Source organism: Protopterus annectens, chromosome 6.part1, assembly GCF_019279795.1.
Source record: "Protopterus annectens isolate FY-2018-M chromosome 6.part1, PAN1.0, whole genome shotgun sequence".
Lineage (NCBI taxonomy): Eukaryota > Metazoa > Chordata > Ceratodontiformes > Protopteridae > Protopterus > Protopterus annectens.
Window position 1 is genome coordinate 527,793,531 of NC_056738.1, and position 23,255 is coordinate 527,816,785.

General features: G+C 40.4%; 1 protein-coding gene across 1 annotated transcript in view; it reads right to left on the reverse strand.

Annotated features, from left to right (window-relative positions):
- LOC122805667 (cytochrome P450 20A1) overlaps window positions 1-23,255 on the reverse strand; it is a 427,110-nt gene that overhangs the window by 138,643 nt on the left and 265,212 nt on the right. The window contains exon 9 of the mRNA XM_044075991.1: window positions 17,005-17,125. Coding sequence (XP_043931926.1) covers window positions 17,005-17,125 — 121 coding nt within the window. The remainder of the gene's footprint in view (window positions 1-17,004; window positions 17,126-23,255) is intronic.

The window sequence follows — 23,255 nt, forward strand, 5'->3', positions numbered from 1 at the left end:
AAGAGGTTAACCTCCAAGGTACCCTAGCCTCAGAGGGCTTTAATCAGTCCGGTCTGCCTTATCCTCAGGTTCAGAAAGTGTAACAAATTATGACTGTAGGAAACCATCAGCATGTTCACTTTCCCAGGATATGAACACCTGTCAGAGAGAGAGAGAGAGAGAGATGACCTAGCCCATGGGCCACTACTAGACTTGCTTTAACTCTGCACAGGTGGTCCGAGTGTGCCAACTTGTTTGTTCATGTACCAAATCACATGCTCATCAATCACATGGAGCACAGTTTGCAAAGCAAGAAACACTTCCTCAGCTCAAGCTGGTTTATGCGAAATTCCCTTTTCCTAGGGGATCCATCTTCCCCTCTAGAATGAGGGGCCCATGTGTGCTCTTCAACCTCACCAGCGAAGCACCAGCTGCCAGACAATGTGAAGGCTTTAGCCGCAGAAAGGGAAAACAGGGTTAAACTACCACCATCCATTCGTACCATCTCTAACTGCTTTATATTAAAAAAATCTCTTCACTCACATCTAGTATCCTAGTGGGAATGCTCCTGCTCCCTCCCCACATAATTTACACTGACAATTTCCATTTTACTTTCTCTCCTAAGTCATACATCCTTCCCTTGTACTTACTAAGCTATTTTACAAAAAATGTATTTGAATGTACCTCTTAAGTGCAAGCTTCCTAAGATGTAATGGCTTCTCAGTATTTATACTGCACGTTCCTTTTTTACTAGTCTGTATCATCTGTAATGTTTTTCGCTAGTCTGTACTATGTGTAATGTTTTGCTCTAGTCTGTAACATTTGTAAAAATTGTAACCTAAAACCTTATTGTAACCTTGCTTGTTTTTGGAGCTTTTCTCCCCAGGACTCCATTGAAAACGGGTTCATCTTGGCCCAATGGACTATCCTGGTAAACCAACTGCAAATAAATAAATAAACACAGGCAGAAGGTCAATGAGGGCACAATGATTATGGAGTCACTGATATCTCACTGTTCAGTCAATTACTGTGAATGGGACTGTTAAAAGTAGTCTCTTCCATGAAGTCAAAAAGTTCCACACCGACTTTTATGTCCTTACTCAGGCTGCCATGCCTACGACGTCCTCAGCCCTTTCTGCGGGCAGAAAAAAAAACACTGAAGAGTGAACTTCACCCCATTATAAGCAATCCTTTGTGCTGGGATACGATGGAACTTCTCCAAGCTTATGGAGACCATCATCCAGGGCCTGCAACCACAACTGTAGGAAGGGCATTCTAGATGGGGCTACTGCCCTGCCAGCCAGGTTGCAGGGGCACCAAATGAGAAATCATCTTTTTTTAATAATTTTTTTCATATTCCCCACCTCCTTGTTCTTGGTAACATGCAAACATGAAGAAACTAGAGTGAAAAAAACAAAGCCCATGACAGAACTTGTAATATAAATCCAGTTTCCAAGATCAGTCCCATTTTTAAATACTGTACCCTGCTTCCTATACTTCCTTAGTGTAGGGCATAGAATGCTCTGCTTCTGAGACTAAGTAGCATGCAGCTTTAAAAAAAAATTTCCATACCTGACAAGCTGCAAAGAGTCATGTGGTATTTCCCTTCTTAGTATCTAACTATTAAAAAACTATGCAGTACTAGCTGACGATCTCATGAAGACATCATTCAGAGTTTGTGGACCATGGATTCATACTTCTTTCCCAAAACCAACATTATGTGACAGCATTAGGTTTGAGAGTTTAAAGGCCTGTACCTGATACAGCACTTGCCCAGTTATCTGCCTCCACTGGTACGTTAACATTGGTGATGGGCTCTATTTGTTTGATGATTTTAATTTAAAGTAATCAAAATGAGTGAGAGAGAGATTATGTACATCATGAATAACAGAAATGAAATAACGGACAGTACATTACACAGTAAGCAGCACAGAACAGAAAGGGCACCAGCAACGGTAACTATACTTAATTTTATACAAGTTATGTCAATCAATTAGAATATTTATTTATTTGCATTTGTTTACTGGGATGGTCCAGCTGGGCCCGGGCCTGGGCCTAATATCTCCCAGTGTTTTCAGAGATTCATTTTTGTTTGGAATGAAGCTTAGAACAGTTATTACTGTTAATGAGTACTTCCTGACAAGTGACAACAAAACTTGATTTTGTAAATACGGCTGTGAGTTGCAAACTAGTTTTAGTTCAGCAGCAATTAGTACAAGAGTTATAAAATAATTTGGTACAGACAAGTTACAAGTTTTTAGTACAATCTTCAAACAAACTAAGTTAATGCCTCTTCTCTGCTGCTGTGAGAACTTTTGGTATAACCACAGCTATCGAAAACCACCGCTAATTCAAAAGCCAAGAACTCGACTCAGGCCAGTCCAAAACATAAAAAACATGAAAAACTAATTTTATTAAGCCACTATAAAAGCTTTTCGTTAGTACCTTGCACTAACTTCTTCAGACAAGCAAAACATTCACACCATTACAAGTGAGTTTAAATACCAGCATTGAAGCACTTAACCACTCCCCTTGCTCTCCCTTTAGCTCCTTAAAGGTACAGATCGCAGCTAACGAAGGTACATTTGCAATTCTCTATTAACATAATGAAAAATTCATACACTGAGACTGTAATAATAGCAGGCTTTGAAACTGAAAGAAAAAAGCCCAATATTTTGATTATTAAAGTGTATAAAGTAGATAAATGTGTAAAATATATAACATAAAAATAAAAATAAACGGTGTTCAACCTACAGCATAAATACTAATACTAATAATGGAAGCGCGATGCTTCCTAATCAAAGATTACCTATGGATACATTGTATCTTGCCTGCTTTCAAGTAAAATAACTAATATAATGAATATAATAAATGTAGTGAAATTAATACATACTGTCCTAAACATCTAAATAACTAGCACAGCTACCCAAGGAAAATAATATTAATCATATCACACTAAATAATGAAAATAAAAATAATAATAATAACGATAATAAAAATGTAGAGATATAAAATATGACGTAACATTTAATATAACATAAATTTAGGTTGCTCGGTATAGGTTTAATACTGTCATTGAATAAAACAGGTCTAAAAGTTAGCGTATCTAGACCTAAAATTAATAAATGATAAAATATGGCTCGATAATATATATAGTAAAATAATAATCATGATGTATAATCATATCAAAAACTAATAACTATTAACCCTCCACCACTGTCGACTAACAGAGTTATAAAACAATTAATTTGTCGACTCTCATTTTTCATTTTTTGACTCATTTTAAAAAATTGTGAGAATAAACAGCTCGCCACCTCTTCAAACTTTTAAGTTTTAAAAAACAACTAATGGATAACGAGCTGTTAAGACCAGGGGGGGCGATATGCTTCCAATCTTAATTGCCAAAGAAGCTCTTTACATTCTAATCTATATGTCTCAGGTCCATAAGAATTGGTATTATACAGTTGATCTATAACCATAAATGTAAACTCATGGTTTTGGGTTGTTCTGGATGTGCATAGCCAAAGCATTGTCCGTTTTCATTCTTCTTATGGCATACAAATGCTCGTACATTCTTTCCTGGAGTTTCCTCTCAGTCTTGCCAATGTAAAAGCTGGAGCATGATGAACATTGAGCAAGGTATACCACTTGGGTACTGGAACAAGTGAAACGTCCCCTGATGAGGAATTTCCTGTTCTTGACTGTAAAGGCTGTACCTGCCTGGACAAATCTGCAATACTTGCACATATTACATTTATACATCCCTGACCTTGGTGTTACTAAATTTCGCGTAGATTCCAGAATATTTTTGATGTTAGGGCCCCTTCTGTATGTTATCAATGGGGCTTTATCAAAAATTGGACCTCCAAGTAAGTCAGGGGATAGTAATCGCCAGTTCCTCTTAATTATAGTAACTATGTCATTGGCGTCTGTATTAAAAGTTAAAATAAAGTTGGACCTGGACATGTTTCCCTGAAAATCAGGGCATACAGGTGATGGTGAATGACTCAATTCAGAAACAACATGACTCAAGATAGAAGAAAAATAGCCATTAGCTCTCTTGATCTTAACTTCAAAACGCAACTCATCAATCAAGGTTTCTGGATAACCTCGATCCAGAAATAAATTGGCTATAAAATCACACTCTTCCAAAAATTCACTATCCCTTGACACCATCCTAGCTGCTCTTACAAGTTGTCCTTAGAATTAGAATAAGAAGAATGAAAACGGACAATGCTTTGGCTATGCACATCCAGAACAACCCAAAACCATGAGTTTACATTTATGGTTATAGATCAACTGTATAATACCAATTCTTATGGACCTGAGACATATAGATTAGAATGTAAAGAGCTTCTTTGGCAATTAAGATTGGAAGCATATCGCCCCCCTGGTCTTAACAGCTCGTTATCCATTAGTTGTTTTTTAAAACTTAAAAGTTTGAAGAGGTGACGAGCTGTTTATTCTCACAATTTTTTAAAATGAGTCAAAAAATGAAAAATGAGAGTCGACAAATTAATGGTTTTATAACTCTTTATTAGTCGACAGTGGTGGAGGGTTAATAGTTATTAGTTTTTGATATGATTATACATCATGATTATTATTTTACTATATATATTATCGATCCATATTTTATCATTTATTAATTTTAGGTCTAGATACTCTAACTTTTAGACCTGTTTTATTCAATGACAGTATCAAACCTATACAGAGTAACCTAAATTTATGTTATATTATATGTTACATGTCATATTTTATATCTCTACATTTTTATTATCATTATTATTATTATTTTTATTATTTAGTGTGATATGATTAATATTATTTTTCTTGGGTAGCTGTTCTAGTTATTTAGATGTTTAGGACAGTATGTATTAATTTCGCTACATTTATTATATTCATTATATTAGTTATTTTACTTGAAAGCAGGCAAGATACAATGTATCCATAGGTAATCTTTGATTAAGAAGGTTCGTGCTTCCATTATTAGTATTAGTATTTATGCTGTAGGTTGAACACCGTTTATTTTAATGTTATATATTTTACACATTTATCTACTTTATACACTTTAATAATCAAAATATTGGGCTTTTTTCTTTCAGTTTCAAAGCCTGCTATTATTACAGTCTCGGTGTATGACTTTTTCATTATGCTAATAGAGAATTGCAAATGTACCTTAGTTAGCTGCGATCTGTACCTTTAAGGAACTAAAGGGAGAGCAAGGGGCGTGGTTAAGTGCTTCAATGCTGGTATTTAAACTCACTTGTAATGGTGTGAATGTTTTGCTTGTCTGAAGAAGTTAGTGCAAGGTATTAACGAAAAGCTTTTATACTGGCTTAATAAAATTTGTTTTTCATGTTTTTTTACGTTTTGGACTGGCCTGAGTCGAGTTCTTGGCTTTTGAATTAGCGGTGGTTTTCGCTAGTTTGTTTTTCTGGTCTTGAAAGTTTATAACCACAGCTATGGTAAAACAGAGGACTGCAAATGCAGCTAATGCACAATTGCAATAGCAAACAGTGTCATCATCTTCTTTCGGCTGCTCCTGTTAGGGGTTGCCACAGCGGATTATCTGTTTCCATTTCTTCATGTCCTCTGCATCTTGCTCTGTCACACCAACGGCATGCATGTCCTCTCTCACCACATCCATAAACCTCACCTTAGGCCTTCCTCTTTTCCTGTTACCTGGTAGCTACATCCTTAGCATCTTTTTCCCCAATATACTCAGCATCCCTCCTCAGCACATGTCCAAACCAACATAATCTTGCCTCTCTGGCTTTGTCTCCAAACCTTCCAACCTGGGCTGACCCTTTAATATACTTATTCCTAATCCTGTCCATCCTCGTCACACCCAGTGCAAATCTTAAAATCTTTAACTCTACCACATCAGCTCAAACTCCTGCCTTTTTGTCAATTCCACTGTCTCCAACCCATATAACATAGCTGGTCTCACTACCCTCTTGTAGACCTTCCCTTTCACTCTTACTGGTACTCGTCTGTCACAAATCACTCCTGACACTCTTCACCACCCACTCCATCCTGCCTGTACTCTCTTCTTCATCTCTCTTCCACACTCACCGTTACTCTGAACTACTGATCCCAAGTATTTAAACTCATCCACCTTCGCCACCTCTACTCCTTGCATCCTCACCATTCCTCTATCCTCCCTCTCATTCACACACATACAAGCCAGTGCATGTCTTTGAGCCAGTCCCAAGCCCGGATAAATGGGGAGGGTTATCTCAGGAAGGGCATCCGGCATAAAACTTCGCCAAATAATTCAAGCGGATAGCAGCAAACAGTGTCTAAAAGGAAATACCACTAGCACATATGGAGGTACAGAGATTAGTTTCTCATGAGTTGTTCAATGTACTTAACAATAAGCTAATTCCAGTGATCAAGCCACTGCATCTGAGGACAATAAACAGATAATGTTTTAGTGTTAAAGAAAATGATTTGTGCTTTCATTTGTAAATGAAAACAGTAAAGAAAGTTAATGCTGACCATCATAAAATATGTTAATCAGCACTGTGTGAGGCAGTATCTGTAACAAACATGAATTACAGCTAACAGTTGACCTCTCAGTATTAGAAATCTGGACAAAGAACAAAAATAAGAGAAATAAAGCCCTAAAATTAGGTACAGATTTTAAATACTTCTCTCATAAACTTAGAAAGTTGACAGAATAACTGGCTTTGCATTAGCATGTATTTCTTGAAGGATATCATGTCTGTCTGAAACTCAAATGTATGCCAGTATTTAGTGATTTCAGTACTCAATGATTTGCTAAAAAAAAAACAAAACAAAAAAAAAAAACATATATTTTAGGCAGAACAGACCAAAAATAAGAGGTGCAAATCTGGACATTCTGAAAAATTCTAGATAGTTGAAAGGTACATCAGGCAACAATGAGCAGCAAAACTGACTATGTAGGTTAGTGAGTGACCGTTGCATATTCAGAACAGACACATTAATTCAAAGAGACATCATATACAGACTGCCTTGCAAAAGCAGGGGTGCCAACTCCAGAACACCTCTGGAATCTTGGAGGGAATACACTCAAATATAAGCCTAATGGAATGCACTGTTTTTATATTGTTAGAGTAGCTACAAGTCTTACAGAGATCTTTTCCAAAAGAAACAGACCTTTATTCCTTTACTTACTTATTTGACAAGTTGTGTGGAGCAGGGAGCAGTAGCCCATAAGGCAGAGAAACAGTTGTGAAGGGGATGCTGGTGCACTGGACACAGTCATACAGTGACTCATACGTCCAATACACATCTAGTGAAAAGACAGCTAATAGGACAAATGGGTGGTCATACATCTAGAGGGAATTTAGAGGACTGCCAATAACATTAATGTGGTGACTATGAGATGTGGTACAGAATCAGAACAGTCACTAAAAATCCACAGCTGTTACAATGCACCTAAGCTTCAAATGTGCAGTGCAGTGCAGTGCATTTCAGTGAAAACAAAAAGATTTTGTCTTTATCTTGTTGATACTTTTTATTGCCTGTCCCTCTTTGTTGCTTGAACATGGATGTCTCTTCAATCACTACCTTACTGCTGCACAAGGAATGACTGATGGCACAAAATGGGTATGTTGCCCCAGGCACTAAATTACCTTGCTGCAGCTCTCCCTGCATCCATGAATAGATCTACAACTACTGCCCAGGAAATCCCTTGTCAAAGTTCATCAGGAATAAATCATCCAAGCAAGGGAAAGCAAGACATTATTAACACCAGCAAGATGTAGGTCACAAAAGCCACAAACTTGGCAAACACTCGGAGTAGAGGAGGGATCAACCTGCAAAACTTTTTTTTAAGAAAACTCAAGCCCCACTACAACAAAATGAAGGGACCTCCTATAACACATGTGCTAAAGGCACCCATTATCCAGTAACAGCCTTACTGACTTGTGATAATATGAGCATCCTTCCATCCATTCATCCATACATACATATATTCAACAGCCCCTTTTCCCATTTTTACACATGGGGTCAGGGTGTCACTTCAACAGTGACAATCAACTAGAGCCAGGGTTTACAGTGCCAGGTGGCTAGATAGTAGGAGTATGACCACCCTTAATGAAGCATCATCTGGAATGTGACACTAGAGATGCTTCCTGTAGTCTCCGAGGTCCAAAATGGGACAGTAGCTCCCAACCTCTATGAAACAAGTTAATAGAGCAAATAAAGCCCTCTGTTTTTCTCTAAAGGGGAGAACAGGCTTTATGATCCCTTACAGCAGACTTCTTTACACTGCTTAATCTTAAAATTGATCTCTTTCCGGAAGAATCTCATACATCAAATAATGACTGTTTGAGACTATACACGGAACCTAATGGGGCTTCTTTTAATGGTTTTCCAAGCTGGGATAAATGCACAAAACCATCTTCCCGTGTCCTGTGGGACAGTCAGAACATGTGCAGTTGCACTTACAGAGTCTACCTTGGAGACAAAATTGGAAGAGGTAGTGCATGTTTCCTGAAGGCTGGAATCCTGTTCATCATATGAGGGATACTCTTCTTTGAGTACAGGGAAGTCTTACAAGAACAGAAAAAGCAGTGGGTTGACATAGAGACCATCTCTATTGCGGTCAATGTCCTTTCCTCCTTCATAAGTCTTTAACAACATCATGGGAAGCTTTTCCAAAGCGGATATCACCCTGGAAGGGGGTATCCAGAAGTATCAGGTTTGGCTCATGCTTACATTAAAAAAGCTTGTGTCATTCCATCCAGGTGAAATACAGTCATAAACCTGCAATCATAACAACAGCATCAGCACAGACAAAGTTACAGAAGACCACATAAAAGCTATCTGATAAAGCTATCATAAGGCTCTTTTCCACAGTATACGGATTCCAGAATCAGAAAGCACAGTAAACGTTCCCAAAGCCTGATTCACAAATGGAAATGAGACAGATGAAACAGACAGTTAAGGAATGTAAGGCCCAACGAACACCATCCTGTCAAATCTGTCCAACATTTTAGACTTCTTACACGATGATCAAACAGAAAGTTGCTTAGGCTATCCCTATCACCTATGACTGACCAAAGAGTTTAGATATAAATCTGTCCTGGGATGATTTACCAATAACTAATTCCACTCCTTGGAGGTTTTAAAGAGGGTAATCAATTTTGTAGGAGCTATCAGTTCAGTCAGAATGCTTCTAGGCCAGAAGAATGGCATTGATAACAACAAGTACCATTGGATAGGATAGTAAAGGCTTCCCAGTCTTCTTCCCTAATTAACTGCTGGTTCAGCCACTTTAAGAGGAAAATGGCACAGAGACTACAAAGGATGAATGGCCAATTCAAAGAGGATCCTTTAAGCTGAGCATCTCCCCCAAAGCAGTAGAGAGTACAAGAGCTACCGGATGGGAAAGTCATACTATCCTTGTTTGCTTCAAAAACAAGGACATCAACATTTTTTGGAATCATCTTCTCAAGGTAAGCCTGAGAATGAAGGTGTCCCCTAGCTCCAGAAGGGTGACCCTAACTTACCCACCCCAAGAAGTGATCAGCGAATGTCAGTCAGTGTACAAATATCAGAAATCTATGATGCACCTCTTCAAGCAGCACACAATGAAGCCAATGCTGGACTGTTCTGCATAGGGCCTTCTGTGGGTGCCAACCTGCTCTATGGGGAGAGGCCTCATACTGCATGGGTCAGGCAGGAACGTCCAGTGCAGCTTCATCCTTGGTAACATCTGGAATTTTTGTATACAAGTCCCATAACCTTCATCCCTTTTAACCAGCATGCATGGTGACAGTTTACTGAGCTGAAGATACATGTAAACGTCTGCATAATCATGTTTTTTTATCTATAGTGCAAGCACTCATTGACTGGGCTTACACCTGATTTCCATACATATGAAGCACTGTTTGGATCCTTCCCCTAGACAGTGCTGCTGTACCAAGACTTTAACAACTACCCCCATCCCTGATGGGTATGGCAGAATCAAATGATTACTCCCATCTCTCCATGGTTGGCTCCTCCATTGTCCAAGCCAGTACTCAATCCTGTATCACTATAGCTGCAGTAAGCACTTTAATCATCTGTGCTAAGGAGGCAGCTGAGCTCACCAAGCCTGAAATGGACCACCAAAGCTGCACTGGGGACTCAAAGGACGGAGGTGTCAAAATCATTCAACCACTTGCAGCTCTAAAGTAGAACAGTCAGTTCCAATGCCCTCAGATGCACTCACAATGTTGATGGCAATGCACTTTTCCTGCTCGTCTCATAGTTGACCAGCAATGATATCAAATACAATCTCTTGCCTTCCCTGTCTGGAGGAAAATGAGCAGCTTATAAAGAAAGTACCGTTGTGTACACTTACCATAAATGTAAATGTTCGAGTGTATTCACTGTTGCAGTCATTACATTTCGGTAATCTGCTGGCAGATTTCCCTCAGTCGGCCTGATTAACAAAGTCTTGGGCCCTGCGTCGGTTGCTGTCCCTTCTTCCATGACGTCAGGTCGTCAAGGGTATAAAATATGCAGCCGATGCCATTACATCAGTTTTTCTTGCTCCAGATGTCAGGTGCCCCCCAAATGGGGAGCAAATAAAATTAAAAACACAAAAATATACCTCCAACCAAAAGCAAATACACAAAAAAGGCTTTTAAGCATAGTAAAAGAAAGTAGAGGTATATAAGAGAAACAACAGGGGGCTGGAGGGGAAGGTAACCAGGACTGCAATAGTGAATACACTCTAACATCCACATTTATGGTAAGTGTACACAACTGTACTGTGTTCTTCGTGTTTCACTGTTGCAGTCATTACATTTGGGTAGATTCCCAAAGCTATGGTTGGGAGGATAGATTTATACAGCATTAGGACCAGCTATAAGGCCCTGCAAGACTGCAGTGGCAAAGCCAGCTCTGGATTTAGAGAAAATTGGTAAATGATAATGCTTGGTGAAAGTATGTACAGAACTCCAGGTAGCAGCTTCTAGAATATCCCTGGTAGGAACACCTCTGAGAAAGGCTGCAGAAGTAGATGCAGCCCTGGCGGAATGAGATCCGATCCCCTGGGGGATAGGTTTTCCATGGTGCTTATAGCAGAAATGAATGCAATGGCTTATCCATTTAGAAATGGTTTGTTTTGAAATAACCTTCCCCTCTGCCCCAGCAGCAAATGCCACTAGCAACTGTTCAGATTTTCTTTGAAATGTAGTTCTGTCCAAGTAGAATCTAAGTTGTTTGTGCACGTCCAAGGAATGCAGAATCCGTTCCCCTTTCTTGTGTGGATTGGGATAGAAGGTTGACAAATGAATGGACTGGTTAAGAGCCACACTGGAAACCACCTTGGGCATGAAGGATGGACTGGTCCTCAGAGATACTTTGTCCGCATGAAAGATGAGGAAAGGCTCCACTGCCATAAGGGCCTGTAATTCAGATATCCTTCTAGGTGAAGTGATTACTAAGAGGAAGGCTGTTTTCCAAGAAAGAAATTTTAAGTCTGCAGTAGCAGCTGGCTCGAAAGGAGGTAAAGTGAGTTTTTCCAAAACAAAATGAAGGTCCCAGGCAGGGGTTGGAGCTCTCCTGGGTGGTCTCAAGTTCTTTGCCCCTCTGAGATACTGTTTGAGCAGGGGATGAGAAAAGAGGGGTGGTTCTGTGTTACAGTGAGCTGAAATAGCAGATTTTAATAGAGGAAAACGACAGGCCCTTGTGACGCATCTTAGTTAAGTATTGCAAAATCTGAGGTAAATTGGGCGCTGCTGTGCTCATCCATAAAGATTGGTTCCAGGCACCGAATCTTTTCCATTTATCAGCATATGATTTTCTAGTACTAGGTCTTCTCGCCTCCAAGATGACATCTATCACAGGTTTACTGAGGGATGCTAAGGTCGAATTTAAGTGATTAGCCAAGCTGCAAGGTTCAATGTTGGGAGCGGAGGGTGCAGAATTTGGTTCTCCTGCTGAGACAGTAAGGAAGGTGTCTGAGGCAGGTGCCATGGAGATATTTGTGACACACTGCGCAGAAGTGGGTACCAGTGTTGGTGTGGCCAGTCTGGAGCAATCACAATCATTTTAGGTTTGTCCTGTTTGACATTACGCAGAACTTTGGAGAGCAGAGGGGGAAAGGTGTAGACTGATAGGTTTTTCCAGCTGAAGGACAGAGCATCCACTTTCCAGGCTTTTTTGTGAGGAGTCCTTGTGCAAAATTTGTCCAACTGGTAGTTCTGGGGGGAGGCAAATAGATCTATTTCTGGGCTCCCCCATTTGCTTGTCAACATGTTGAAAATCCGTGGTTCCAGTTTCCACTCCTGTGGGTCCATGAGATTTCTGCTTAGTCCATCTACCAGTGCATTCAGTTTTCCAGGTAGGAATTGAGCTTGTAGTTGCACTTGGTAGCTTAAAGCCGTGTTCCACAATGCCATGGCTAGTCTGCAGAGGGGGTAGGAATGTGTACCCCCCTGCTTGTTTATGTATCACATAACCATGATGTTGTCCGTCTTTACCATTAGTTGTCCTGGATGAATGCAGTCCTTGAAGGCTGTCAGAGCATTCTGTACAGCTAACATTTCTTTTTGATTGATATGTAGAATGCACTTCCCTGCCAGGTGATCCCCCCCATGCATAGTCTGATGCGTCTGTAGTTAGGGTTTGGGCGGCAGGGGGTAGTGTGAATGGCAGTCCCTTGTTTTGGTGGCAGGCCTCTACCAACCATAGGAACTCCAGGCGTAGGCAAGGTATGATAGGAATCATTGTTTCCAGGCTGTGACAATGTTGACTCCATAGACTTTTTAAGTACCATTGAAGTTTCCTCACATGCAGTCTTGCATATGGAATTAGAAGAATGCTGGAGGCCATGAACCCCAAGGCTTGCGGTATTTGTCTTGCAGATAGCAGGGTTTTTGTAGCCACTTGTTTGAAGTAAGTTACCAAATGAATTTGCTTTTCTGGCGTGAGGAAAGACATCTGGCCAGTTGTATTCAAGCTTGCACCCAGGAATGTAATCTGTTGAGAGGGTACCAGTTGTGATTTCTTTTTGTTTATGGTGTACCCTAGACAAGTTAGAACCCTTTTTACAAACGCCAGATGATTTATAAGTATAGCCTGGTTTTCTGCCTGAATTAGACAATCGTCCAGGTGTGGATATATTTAAATGTTTCTTTGCCTGTAAAATGCAATTACTGGAGCCAGGCACGTTGTGAATACCCTGGGCGCAGTAGACAAGCCAAAGGACAGTGCAGAGAACTGATAATGCAAGTAGCCTGCTTTGAAATGTAGGTATCTTCTGCAAGATTCCCTGATTGGGATATACAGGTAAGCTTCTTTTAAATCTAGAGTTGCCAACCAGGCATCTTTGCCTAGCATAGGAAGTAACTGGTGAAGAGTCAGCATCTTGAATTTTGGAATGTCCAGAAAGGTGTTCAGAGTAGACAGGTCCAGAATTGGATGCCATGATTTGTCTTTTCTGGGTACCAGGAAAAGCCTGGAATAGAAACCTTGTCCCTTTTCCTCTTCTGGTACCGGTTGAATAGCCCCCATGTTTAGGAGGGAAAGTACTTGTTTCTAAGCCTCTGCCCACTGATTTGGGGACAGGTCTTGCCACCAGTTTGGTATTGGCAACGTGTGAAAATGAAATCTGTATCCCTGGGACACTATATTTAAAACCCATTTGTCCTGGGTTATGAGTTCCCAGTTTTTTGCATGAAGAGCAATCTTTCCCCCCAAAGGGGCGGCAAAAAGGTAAGCGCTTGGTAATTTTAAAGGAAAGTCAATGAGACTGTTTACCATAGGGGGGTGTCTTGTTATTTCCAGATTTGGAAGTGGAGGCCCCCCATTGCTTAGTTCTGAGAGTCCCCTGGGACTGAAACCTGGTGCTTTTGGTGTGTCTGGGTTTTGCACTTGTAAGAAATCTTTTACAGTTTGCATAGATTTAGCTTTATCGTCCATCTTTTTTAGAATTTCTTCAGCCTTATTGCCAAACAGGCAGTCCTGATTTAAAGGAGCATCCAACAATTTTGCTTTAACATGATCAGGCAGAGATTGCTCCTTAAGCCAAGCATGCCTTCTAAGCACAGACCCAGTAACAGCAGCCCTGCAAGAGGCCTCTAAAGAATCAAAACCACACTGCAAAGTATGTTTTCCAAATTGTTCATCAGAATGCAATAAATCCTGTAAATCTTTATTTTCCACACAGTCAGAAATCAACATCATTTTCTGTTTGAGCAGTCCCATAATATGATGTTGATATTTTAGCATATGAAATTGGCAGTTTAAAGCCCCGATTGCCAAGGTTGCAGAAGTATAAACCTTTTTAGCCCATCTATCCAGAGCCCTGGAGTCTCTATCAGAAGGGGTAGGACTTTTAGCAGTAGAAGCCTTAATGCCCTGGGCCCCTGAGAAATGGTTTCAGGATCCGCAACAGGATTTTTGAAAAGGAACTTGTGGGACTCAGGAACCCTGTAGTATCTGTCAGGTTTACTGGGAGCCAGAGGCAGGGAATCAGGGGCCATACTGGATTCCAAAAACACATCGACAATGTCTAGTACAGGAGGTATAGCCAAAGGCATATGCTGAGGTAGAAGAAGGAAATCCCTAAGCCTCTTTTGAGATTCAGAAAATTCCTGACTTTCCCAGTGGAAATGCTCCCTTAAGGTATGTAAAGTTTCCCGAAAAGAGAAGTCCTCGGGAGGAAGCAGACAGAATGGAATCCTCTGCATCAGAATCCTCATAAGTAGGTATGGACAAATCTAGGTCATTGGAAGAATTAGAAGAAACAGAGTCCTGATCAGAAGATTCATAGTTAAGCTCAGTCCTAGGCATCTTAGAAGGGGGGGGGGGGTTGACTACCCCTGATTAGAGTAATAAGACCTTCAGCCATTTTGATCACTTGTTTTTTAGGCTTAGGGTCCTGAACATGTGGCCTTGGCTTGGTTTTTTTTAGACATTGATCAAGATTTAGGCCTTAGAATAGAAGGAGGAGCCGGTTTAATATATAAGTCTGTAGGCCTGAATATACCCACAGAAGCTGGTGCCTGCGCAGCGGCTCTGGACCCATCCAAGGTAGAGACATCCGCTGGTTCCAAAGGTGAAGTGTGTCGCGGCATACCGGACTCCGAATGGGTCTCAGTAGAGGCCTGCGAGTCAGAAGTAGCGAGTATCAGGGGCTGCAAAAGCGCCTCACTGAGTACCAGCGAACTGGCGACTGACTTCGGAGAAGCATCGTTGGCAGTTTTGGACCTCGACAGCCTGTCTCTGTCTTTTTCTTTGCGTTTTTTCAGAATTCCAGTAGTTGGATGGCTAACCAACGTCATTTCTGGATAATTAAACCGAGAAACAAAATATTTAGAGGCACAAATGTACAGACGACAGATAGTGCGCTGATTAAATACACAAAACCGACAGCAAGGTACGTCATGTCAGGGCCTAGGCAAGGAATACAGTACAAATGAAAAGCTTTATGAGGTATTTGCTTTCCACAAGTAATGCAATTATCAACTTTTACTGACATTGGTAAGGAGCAAGAAAAAGTTTCCCCAACGGGGTACTTAGCTTTAAGTTGAAGACTTCGGTTCTGAAACTCGAAAATGAAAATTTCAGGAGTCGGCCGACCAGCACTTGCGAACTGCTTCTGCTTCGGGCACCGCACGGCAAGAAAGACTGGTGTAATGGCGTCGGCTGCATATTTTATACCCCTGACGACCTGACATCATGGAAGAAGGGACAGCAACCGACGCAGGACCCAAGACTTTGTTAATCAGGCCGACTGAGGGCAACCTGCCAGCAGATTACCCAAATGTAAAGACTGCAACAGTGAAACACGAAGAACATCTGGACACCATCTCAGTGAAGAAATTTGTAAGGCGAGGTTTTGACTGATGCCTGGACACCTGATCCCTTACTTCCTCCTGTCTATCCAACCTTAGCATGGGATCATGAGAGACCCTCCTTGACTACCTTTCTCACAGTAATTTAGGCCTCAAGCTTCCTACACCTTCTTCTGCATGTGACTGCATTAAAGTGGCATTCATCACATTAAGTACAGTTCCCAGCCAGTAACAGTGGTGCCAGTATGGGTTGTGAATTGTGAACTGACAAACTGCAGGCACAGTCACAAATTATGGGCATTCAAGACATCAAATACGGGAACTTTCAAATAATGAACATTTAGACCGAGATCCAGTGAATTTTGCTCATCTATCCTGAGACAGAAGAGAGAGTGGGAAGACTTCTGCAATGCTGTTACCTACTAGCAAGAGAGGTGTGCAGCATGCAGCAGTATGAGCTGGAGATGTGAGAGTAGTTCTGCTAGACTGTGTTCATGAGTGACAGCAGGGCCCTTGTGCATGCAAGGAAACTAAGTCCCTGATAGCTGTCTGGCTGACAGCTTCCCTTCCTCACAAATCAAATACTGTCCTTATACAGGGAAACAAATTGGTATGACTAGGAATGGAGATGCAGGTGTCAGTATGTGCAGGTCAAAGCCAAAAAGACTATGACCCGAACTGTGTGAGTGGCAAAAAATGCATACTGCATTTATGTATACCAGCAAGAAGCATTCATGCCCATAAACGCAGCACTAGAGAAAAAGAACTGTTATGAGCTGGGGATCTCAGAAGAGATCATCATAACAATTACACAAGGCAGAGAGACCTCATCTTATTTAAAGGATTTTGTATTGCTGTTCTGTTTACCTGACAATTTGCTGCTATCTTTCAGATTTTACTTTTGATTTAGGTTACCAACATACATACAATAAGAACATATGCCTCTCACCAAGAAGCACTGCATCATTAAGTTACTTGTGATTCACAGAATAGGCTAACAGAGACTGAAGGAACTACAACACAGGATTACAGAATTACATTCATTAGGCCTTACAGCCTTAATTACCTGTGCTGGACAGCTTTCAAATTTGAGCCATCTACTGGAAAAGGAAAAGAACTTCTCATGCAAGCAATGAATTATGTCTCCCTTCTGAGTGGCAGATTCTTGTATTTTTTAGGTGAGCATAAAGAAAACATAACTATGACAATTATGCACAGCACAATGTTGTACCCTACCTACCTGAATTGCTTTACTTGCTCCAGGGTAACAGGATTCGTTCCTAGAACCTGGTTTACCTCCTCATATAGCTTGTTCTGCAGTTCCTCATAGGAGGTCAGAAAATACACTGCCCAAGTACACACTGGAAAAAAAAGGAGAAGGCAATAGAATCACATCAGTCACTACATTTCATCTTTCAGTTGTAAAGTCACTTTCTTGCATACTGCCGGTCACGACAGTTTGTCTCTGTAAGCACGTCATAGCGCTGAAACCTGCAGCTTACAATTTTATCTAGTTTACAAATGAGTATATACAAGGCCAACTACATGCTTGTTGATATTTATGAATTAATGTGATTCAAACATCTGCCTCTCTACTCTTACTAGAAATCAGGATACATAGCCAAATACTAGGAGAAAGAACCAATGATGACATTTACCTCAGAGTAACCAAACAGATTCTGACACTTGCCAGTGGCAGGACTGACTACCTGAGAAATAAATAATGCTTTGAAAAGAATTATGCCAAACATGAACAAAAGCAAAGAGACAGCAGAAGAAGGCAAGTTCTCTGACATAATGAAATTTTGATATACTAATGATCTTAAGCAAGGGTTTGCTCTAAAAATAAAGATTCAGGGTAATAAGATGGAAATGCAAAGTAATGATGAAAAAAATGAGATCCTGGCTCTTTCTTATTTACCCATTAAAACAGAGAAATTTAAGAAATGGGTAGACGTGTAGTAGGTGGACTCTAAATTGGCCGTAGGTGTGAGTGTGCATGTGTATGTGTGGTACAGAAGAAAAACTGTGGCAGGACTAATCACCCTGTAGTGTGAACACGGACTCTAAATGATTGTTACTTTGGAATGACATGCCCTGACCCCATGTGCAAAAACGGGAAAAAGGGGTTGTGGATGGGTAGTGGATATGATTTGAAAGTTAGTAGGGGAAGGTAGAAATTACTTCAGAAAGGGCAACTAATGAGTAGGTTAAAAGCTAATCAGAACTTAAAAATTTGAAAAATAAAATAAGTAATAGGAAGTATTTAGGTGAGATGACAATGGTTAGACTACTGCAGAAGAAAGTACAGGAAGATAAGCAACTGCAGAGTGCAAAAGGAAAAATAAGGAAGTATTCGGAGAATACACATGAATTTAGAAAGGTTACTGTTAAGCAACTTTTTTTAATATAACAACTCTAGTGTATAAAAAATTTTAGCACAACAATTTGAACAGGAAATAGAGTTGTAGTCAACTTAGGGAGTCTATGAAAAGAAAAATAACCACAGATTCTAAAGAGGTATTAAAGATAATTTAAATTTTATGAAAATTTGTATAATGTCATGGAATGGAGAAACCAAGAAAAAGGATATAAAACAAAGTTGATACCGAGGTAGCTGGAGACATAAAACAGATAGTAAACAACAACACAACAGCTCCAATGCCAAAAAACACTTTATTCCAAAGCAAAGCTTTCGGGTAAACCACCCTTCTTCAGTGCTAATACTCCATATTAACAGTATTCACTTTAAATAAGAACAACATGTTTTTAAATATTTGTATTTTTTTAATGGAAGGAGGTATGTGATAGGCTGACTGTGATCATATGATTTTTACTTGCTCTTATTTCCACAAGATGAAGAGGGGGAAGGGTTATCACAAACAACTACTCTCAGACTCTAACTTAAGAGGTGAGGGATTATGGGTAAGGGGAGGAGCATGGAGCAGATGCTTGATAAAATGTTGCCGGGTCGGATCCGATATGGATCCGAATACCCACAGGTTGCAGATAAATGAAGTTAACTACTTCAGATCACTCATTCACCCACACATTCTCCAGTACAGACACACACTCACATACATCCAAAACCCCACAATTCCTCCTATCCTCATAGTGCAAACAACTAGACAGAGACAGATGTATGCACGTGTACACACACACACTCCAACATCTCCCTAACCCCCCCCATTTCTTCACAGAACTGTTTCCATAGAAGTGAATGGATGACCATCATATTTTGATAGCATTCTCTTTTACCTCCAATAGTGGAAAATTATGAAACAGAGCATTTCTCTGAATCACTCAACAGTATAAACTAGAAGCAGCAGGCATTTCCAGAGAACAACACATGGCTAATTTGCAATAACCTCTCTCCCACACTACCACATTAGCATATGGCTCAGCCAGAAGGACCATCTCCACAACGAGTCCTCTTATCAGTGGAAAGTGGCAGAATAGTCTAACAATCAAAAAGGCTTACAGTGAGTGGAACAACAGCCATGCTAAGGTTTCTTACTTGCAGTAAGACGTTCTGAATCCCAAAATTTTAAAGGGAGATGGGTGCCAGCATTGTGGAGGAAAGCTGTGATGGATGTATTACCCAAAGAAGATAAAGACTCTTCAGATCCAGCTTCATATATAACTCTCAATTTGAACCATGATTATCAAGTAATTACGTCTATACTAGCTAACAGAAAGGCAATTGGGTTACCAATGTTGACAGATACATGTCAATGCAATTTTCAGGAGGGCAGGCAAACGTTTGATATCATTAACAAAATGATGATTCAGTGGAATACACAGCATACGAAAAAACATCTATTGCTGGTAAGCATTCAATTGATTCAGCTTGGATTTTATGATTAGGGCATTTGGCACTTGCATTCCCTGATAGTGTAGTAAGGTTAATAAGAAAAATACAAAAAGCACTGGAGACAAAAAAAAAAAAAAAAATGTAGGAGGGTTTCTCTATGACAAGTTGTATTTGAACAGAAGAACACGATAGGAATGTCCTCTTATACTTGCAGACAATGGTAAAGAAAATAAGGGATTCATAAATTCATGGATATAAGTGATATGGCATTCCAAGGTAGCTCTATTTGCAGATATTAGTCTGTACTGGATAAATCCAGAATTGGACATTTTAGTACTGTGGAAAATGTTGAAAAGCTTACTCTGTTCATATTCTGTTTTCACTGCTGTCTAGAGCCAATGGTGCTTCAGTCCTTAGAAAGCTATAATTCAATATCAGAAGAACTGCTATAACTTCAAATTAAGCCACTGCGGTGAGGAATTCACTTCAGCCTCGACTCAAGGAGTCCCATTTCAATAAAAAAAAAGATCTGGCAGAGTACTAAGGCCCACACTCCATGTTTGTTGTCCAATGTGACATGCTATGCCAGTATCCTTACTACAGTCAGTATTAGCTGGCTGATTAGTACCTTTAAAATGAATGCTGTCATGTACTCTTTTTTTTTCTTTACTAACATTTTATTTCACTACATTCATGCTATCGCTGCAGCAGCAATTTATTAATGAGTTGCCAGGTGGATTACTGAGTATATGTTGATATGCCTCCAGATGTTTGCTTTTTGTATATCACTCTACATGTCTACATCACTGCATTTGTTTGCCGATATTTTCTGAATATATGTTATTAACATTCTTATATTTGCCATACTGCCTTTGGCCAGAGATGTAATTGAAAATTAAGCACCTAGCTCAATTAATGTATTCAGTTACTGTTAAACAACACAGCACAGCTGATTACTTCTTTAAGCCAAGCTAGGTTTGGAGGTAAGGGGCTGAAGTAAAAGAGAAAAACAAATCACTCACGTTATGAAAACAAATGGACTAGAAGGGATTTCCGAGAATGTTGCTGAGTAACACATTAATTACGGTTTCCCAGTGTGAAAACCCATACATTATTTTAAAAAGGCAATTAAAAGCAAATCTTGGTACAATTCAGTCACTGGGTAGTAATTAAACTACCTGAATACAAACATAGAAGAAATTGAAAAAAGTAAGCAAAAATCAATCAGAAAATAAGAAAAAGCTCTGGCTGGAGAGAACTTTGCAGCCATTCATCAAAACGCAGTTTAAGTTTCAACTTTAGTACAAAATTTGGCCTCCAGTAATTTCGAGAAAAAACACATCCCCTCCATTTAGAGATATAAGTAATATTCTGCAGGAATACATACAAAGTGAAATGACAGCAGACTGGGAAAAATGGAAAATGCTTTAAGTAGCTGTTCAGACGTACTGATAAAACTAAAGACATTAGAGACTGAAATGAAGGAAAAACTCACTGAACATGAATGATGCTTCTCAAGAAGAACTGTTTAAAAAAAAAAGTGCTAGAAAACATGACACTCAAAGAAAATCACAAATACTTTGCTATACCAGAAAAACTAGAAGGAATAGACTGCATTAATTTTACAAAAACAAATACAAATAAGCGCCTGGACTGGTGTTCCACAGCAGAATTCATTAACTGAGAGGGCACATCATGTGCATGCGACAATATTTTTTTAATTTACTTATCCTTTATTGACCACGTTAATCCCACTAGGCTAGTGGCATAACATCTTTATTAAATTTTCACATATGACAAAGGCAATCTTACATTTACATAGGTTCATAGGTTGGTACTAGGCTATCGGCCCTAGGGCCTATACAAGCCTAGCCATAACAATTCCCTGGCTATTTCTTCCCACACTATTTACTTCCCTGCACCCCTGTCTAGCAGGGCAACTGACGTGATCCCCGGGGTGAATTTCCTTTTTCCCATCCAATCGTCAAGGTTCCTTTTGAAGAGGACCAAAGAAGCACTCTGCTTGACATGTATGGTCAGTCTATTCCAGAGTCTGGGGAGTCTCTGGGTCAGGAACCTATCCCTCCAGCATGTTTTGTTTATTGTGATGACAAGGTTTAGATCCCTGGAGCGTGTGGCTCTGAGGGATTGGGATTTCTTTAAGTGTAGCATGTCCAACAACTCTGGGTTTGACATGGCCTTGTATGTTAAGCAAAGATCGCCTCTGAGTAGACGATATGCGACAGAGTATAGCTGGAGTTTTTTAAGGCGGTCAGCGTACGGCATCTGCTTTAGGCCTGTGATTCTTTTAGTGAGGTATTTCTGTGGCCTTTCCAGTTGTTGCAGATGTCTTGAGAGGTACATACCAAACTGGGCATTGTATTCTATAATGGGTCTAATGAGGGATGAGTACAGTGGGACAATGACCTCCTTTTTTCCTGGATGAAAAGCCCTTAGTGATGGCGTGTGCCACATAGAAGGATTTCCTGACTGTTGTGGCGATGTGGTTATCGAAGGTGAGACCACTGTCCACCTGTGTCCCTAAGTCTCTTATCAAACTTTCGGTGTTTAGTGTACTGCCACCTATATGGTAATTCACGGATACATGGTTTTTCCCAAAGGGGATAACTATACATTTATTGGCATTGAGCTTGACCCCATGGCTCTGGCACCAAGCATCTGTTTCTGTAAGGCCCTTTTGTAGAGTATCCACATAATTTGGGGATTCAATAATGGCTTCCAGTTTGCAGTCATCTGCAAACTTTGTTATCCAGAGTCCCTTAGTGTTGGCCTGTACTTCAGAGAAGTAGATGCCAAACAAGAGCAGTCCCAGGACTGAACCCTGAGGTACTCCACTTGTCACTTGTCTGGAGCTGGATTTGGAGTCAGCTACTTTTACAGTGTGGGTTCTATCAGTAAGCCAGTTAGCAACCCATTGGGTGACATAGGGATTAATGCCCAGCTTAGTAAGTTTATCTATGATTCCAGAGTGGGGGATGGTGTCAAAGGCCTTGTCAAGGTCTAGATAGGCTGTGTGGACCACCTTACCCATGTCCATGGCTCTGGGGACTGATTCGAAGAAGTCAATCAAGTTCAGGAGACAGGATCGGCCCTTCATGAACCCAAACTGGGTGGGGTCCAGTGTTTGAAGGTTGCCAATGTCTTTGTTTATAAGTTCCATGATAATACGCTCCATGGCCTTGCAGATAAGGCTTGTCAGACTGATGGGACGGTAGTTTCCGGGATCCAAGGTGGATCCCCCCCCTTGTGGAGTGGGATAACTGTAGCTGTGTGCCACTCAGTGGGCACGAAACCTGAAGTGAGGCTATGATTAAACATGACACTTAGGTGAGGTGCCAGTTCATATTGTAGTTCATGTAGTACACAGCCCGGGATGTCATCTGGTCCCATGGATGCTGTATTCTTAGCTTTGGAGAGTGCGTTTTTTACCTGTGTGGCCGTTATTACCGGAATTTGGCAATCTTCCGGTATTGAGATGGGCCATTTAGGGGGTGAGAGGGGGGTGAAGTTGGCACTGAATCGATTGGCAATATCCTTGGGATCAGTATATTTAATGCCATTCTGTTTTAGCTCAGAGCAGATCTGAGCATTGCCATTTAGATTCTTGACATAGTTATAGAATGCCTTGTAGTTGTCTTTGGAATCTTTGGCAATTT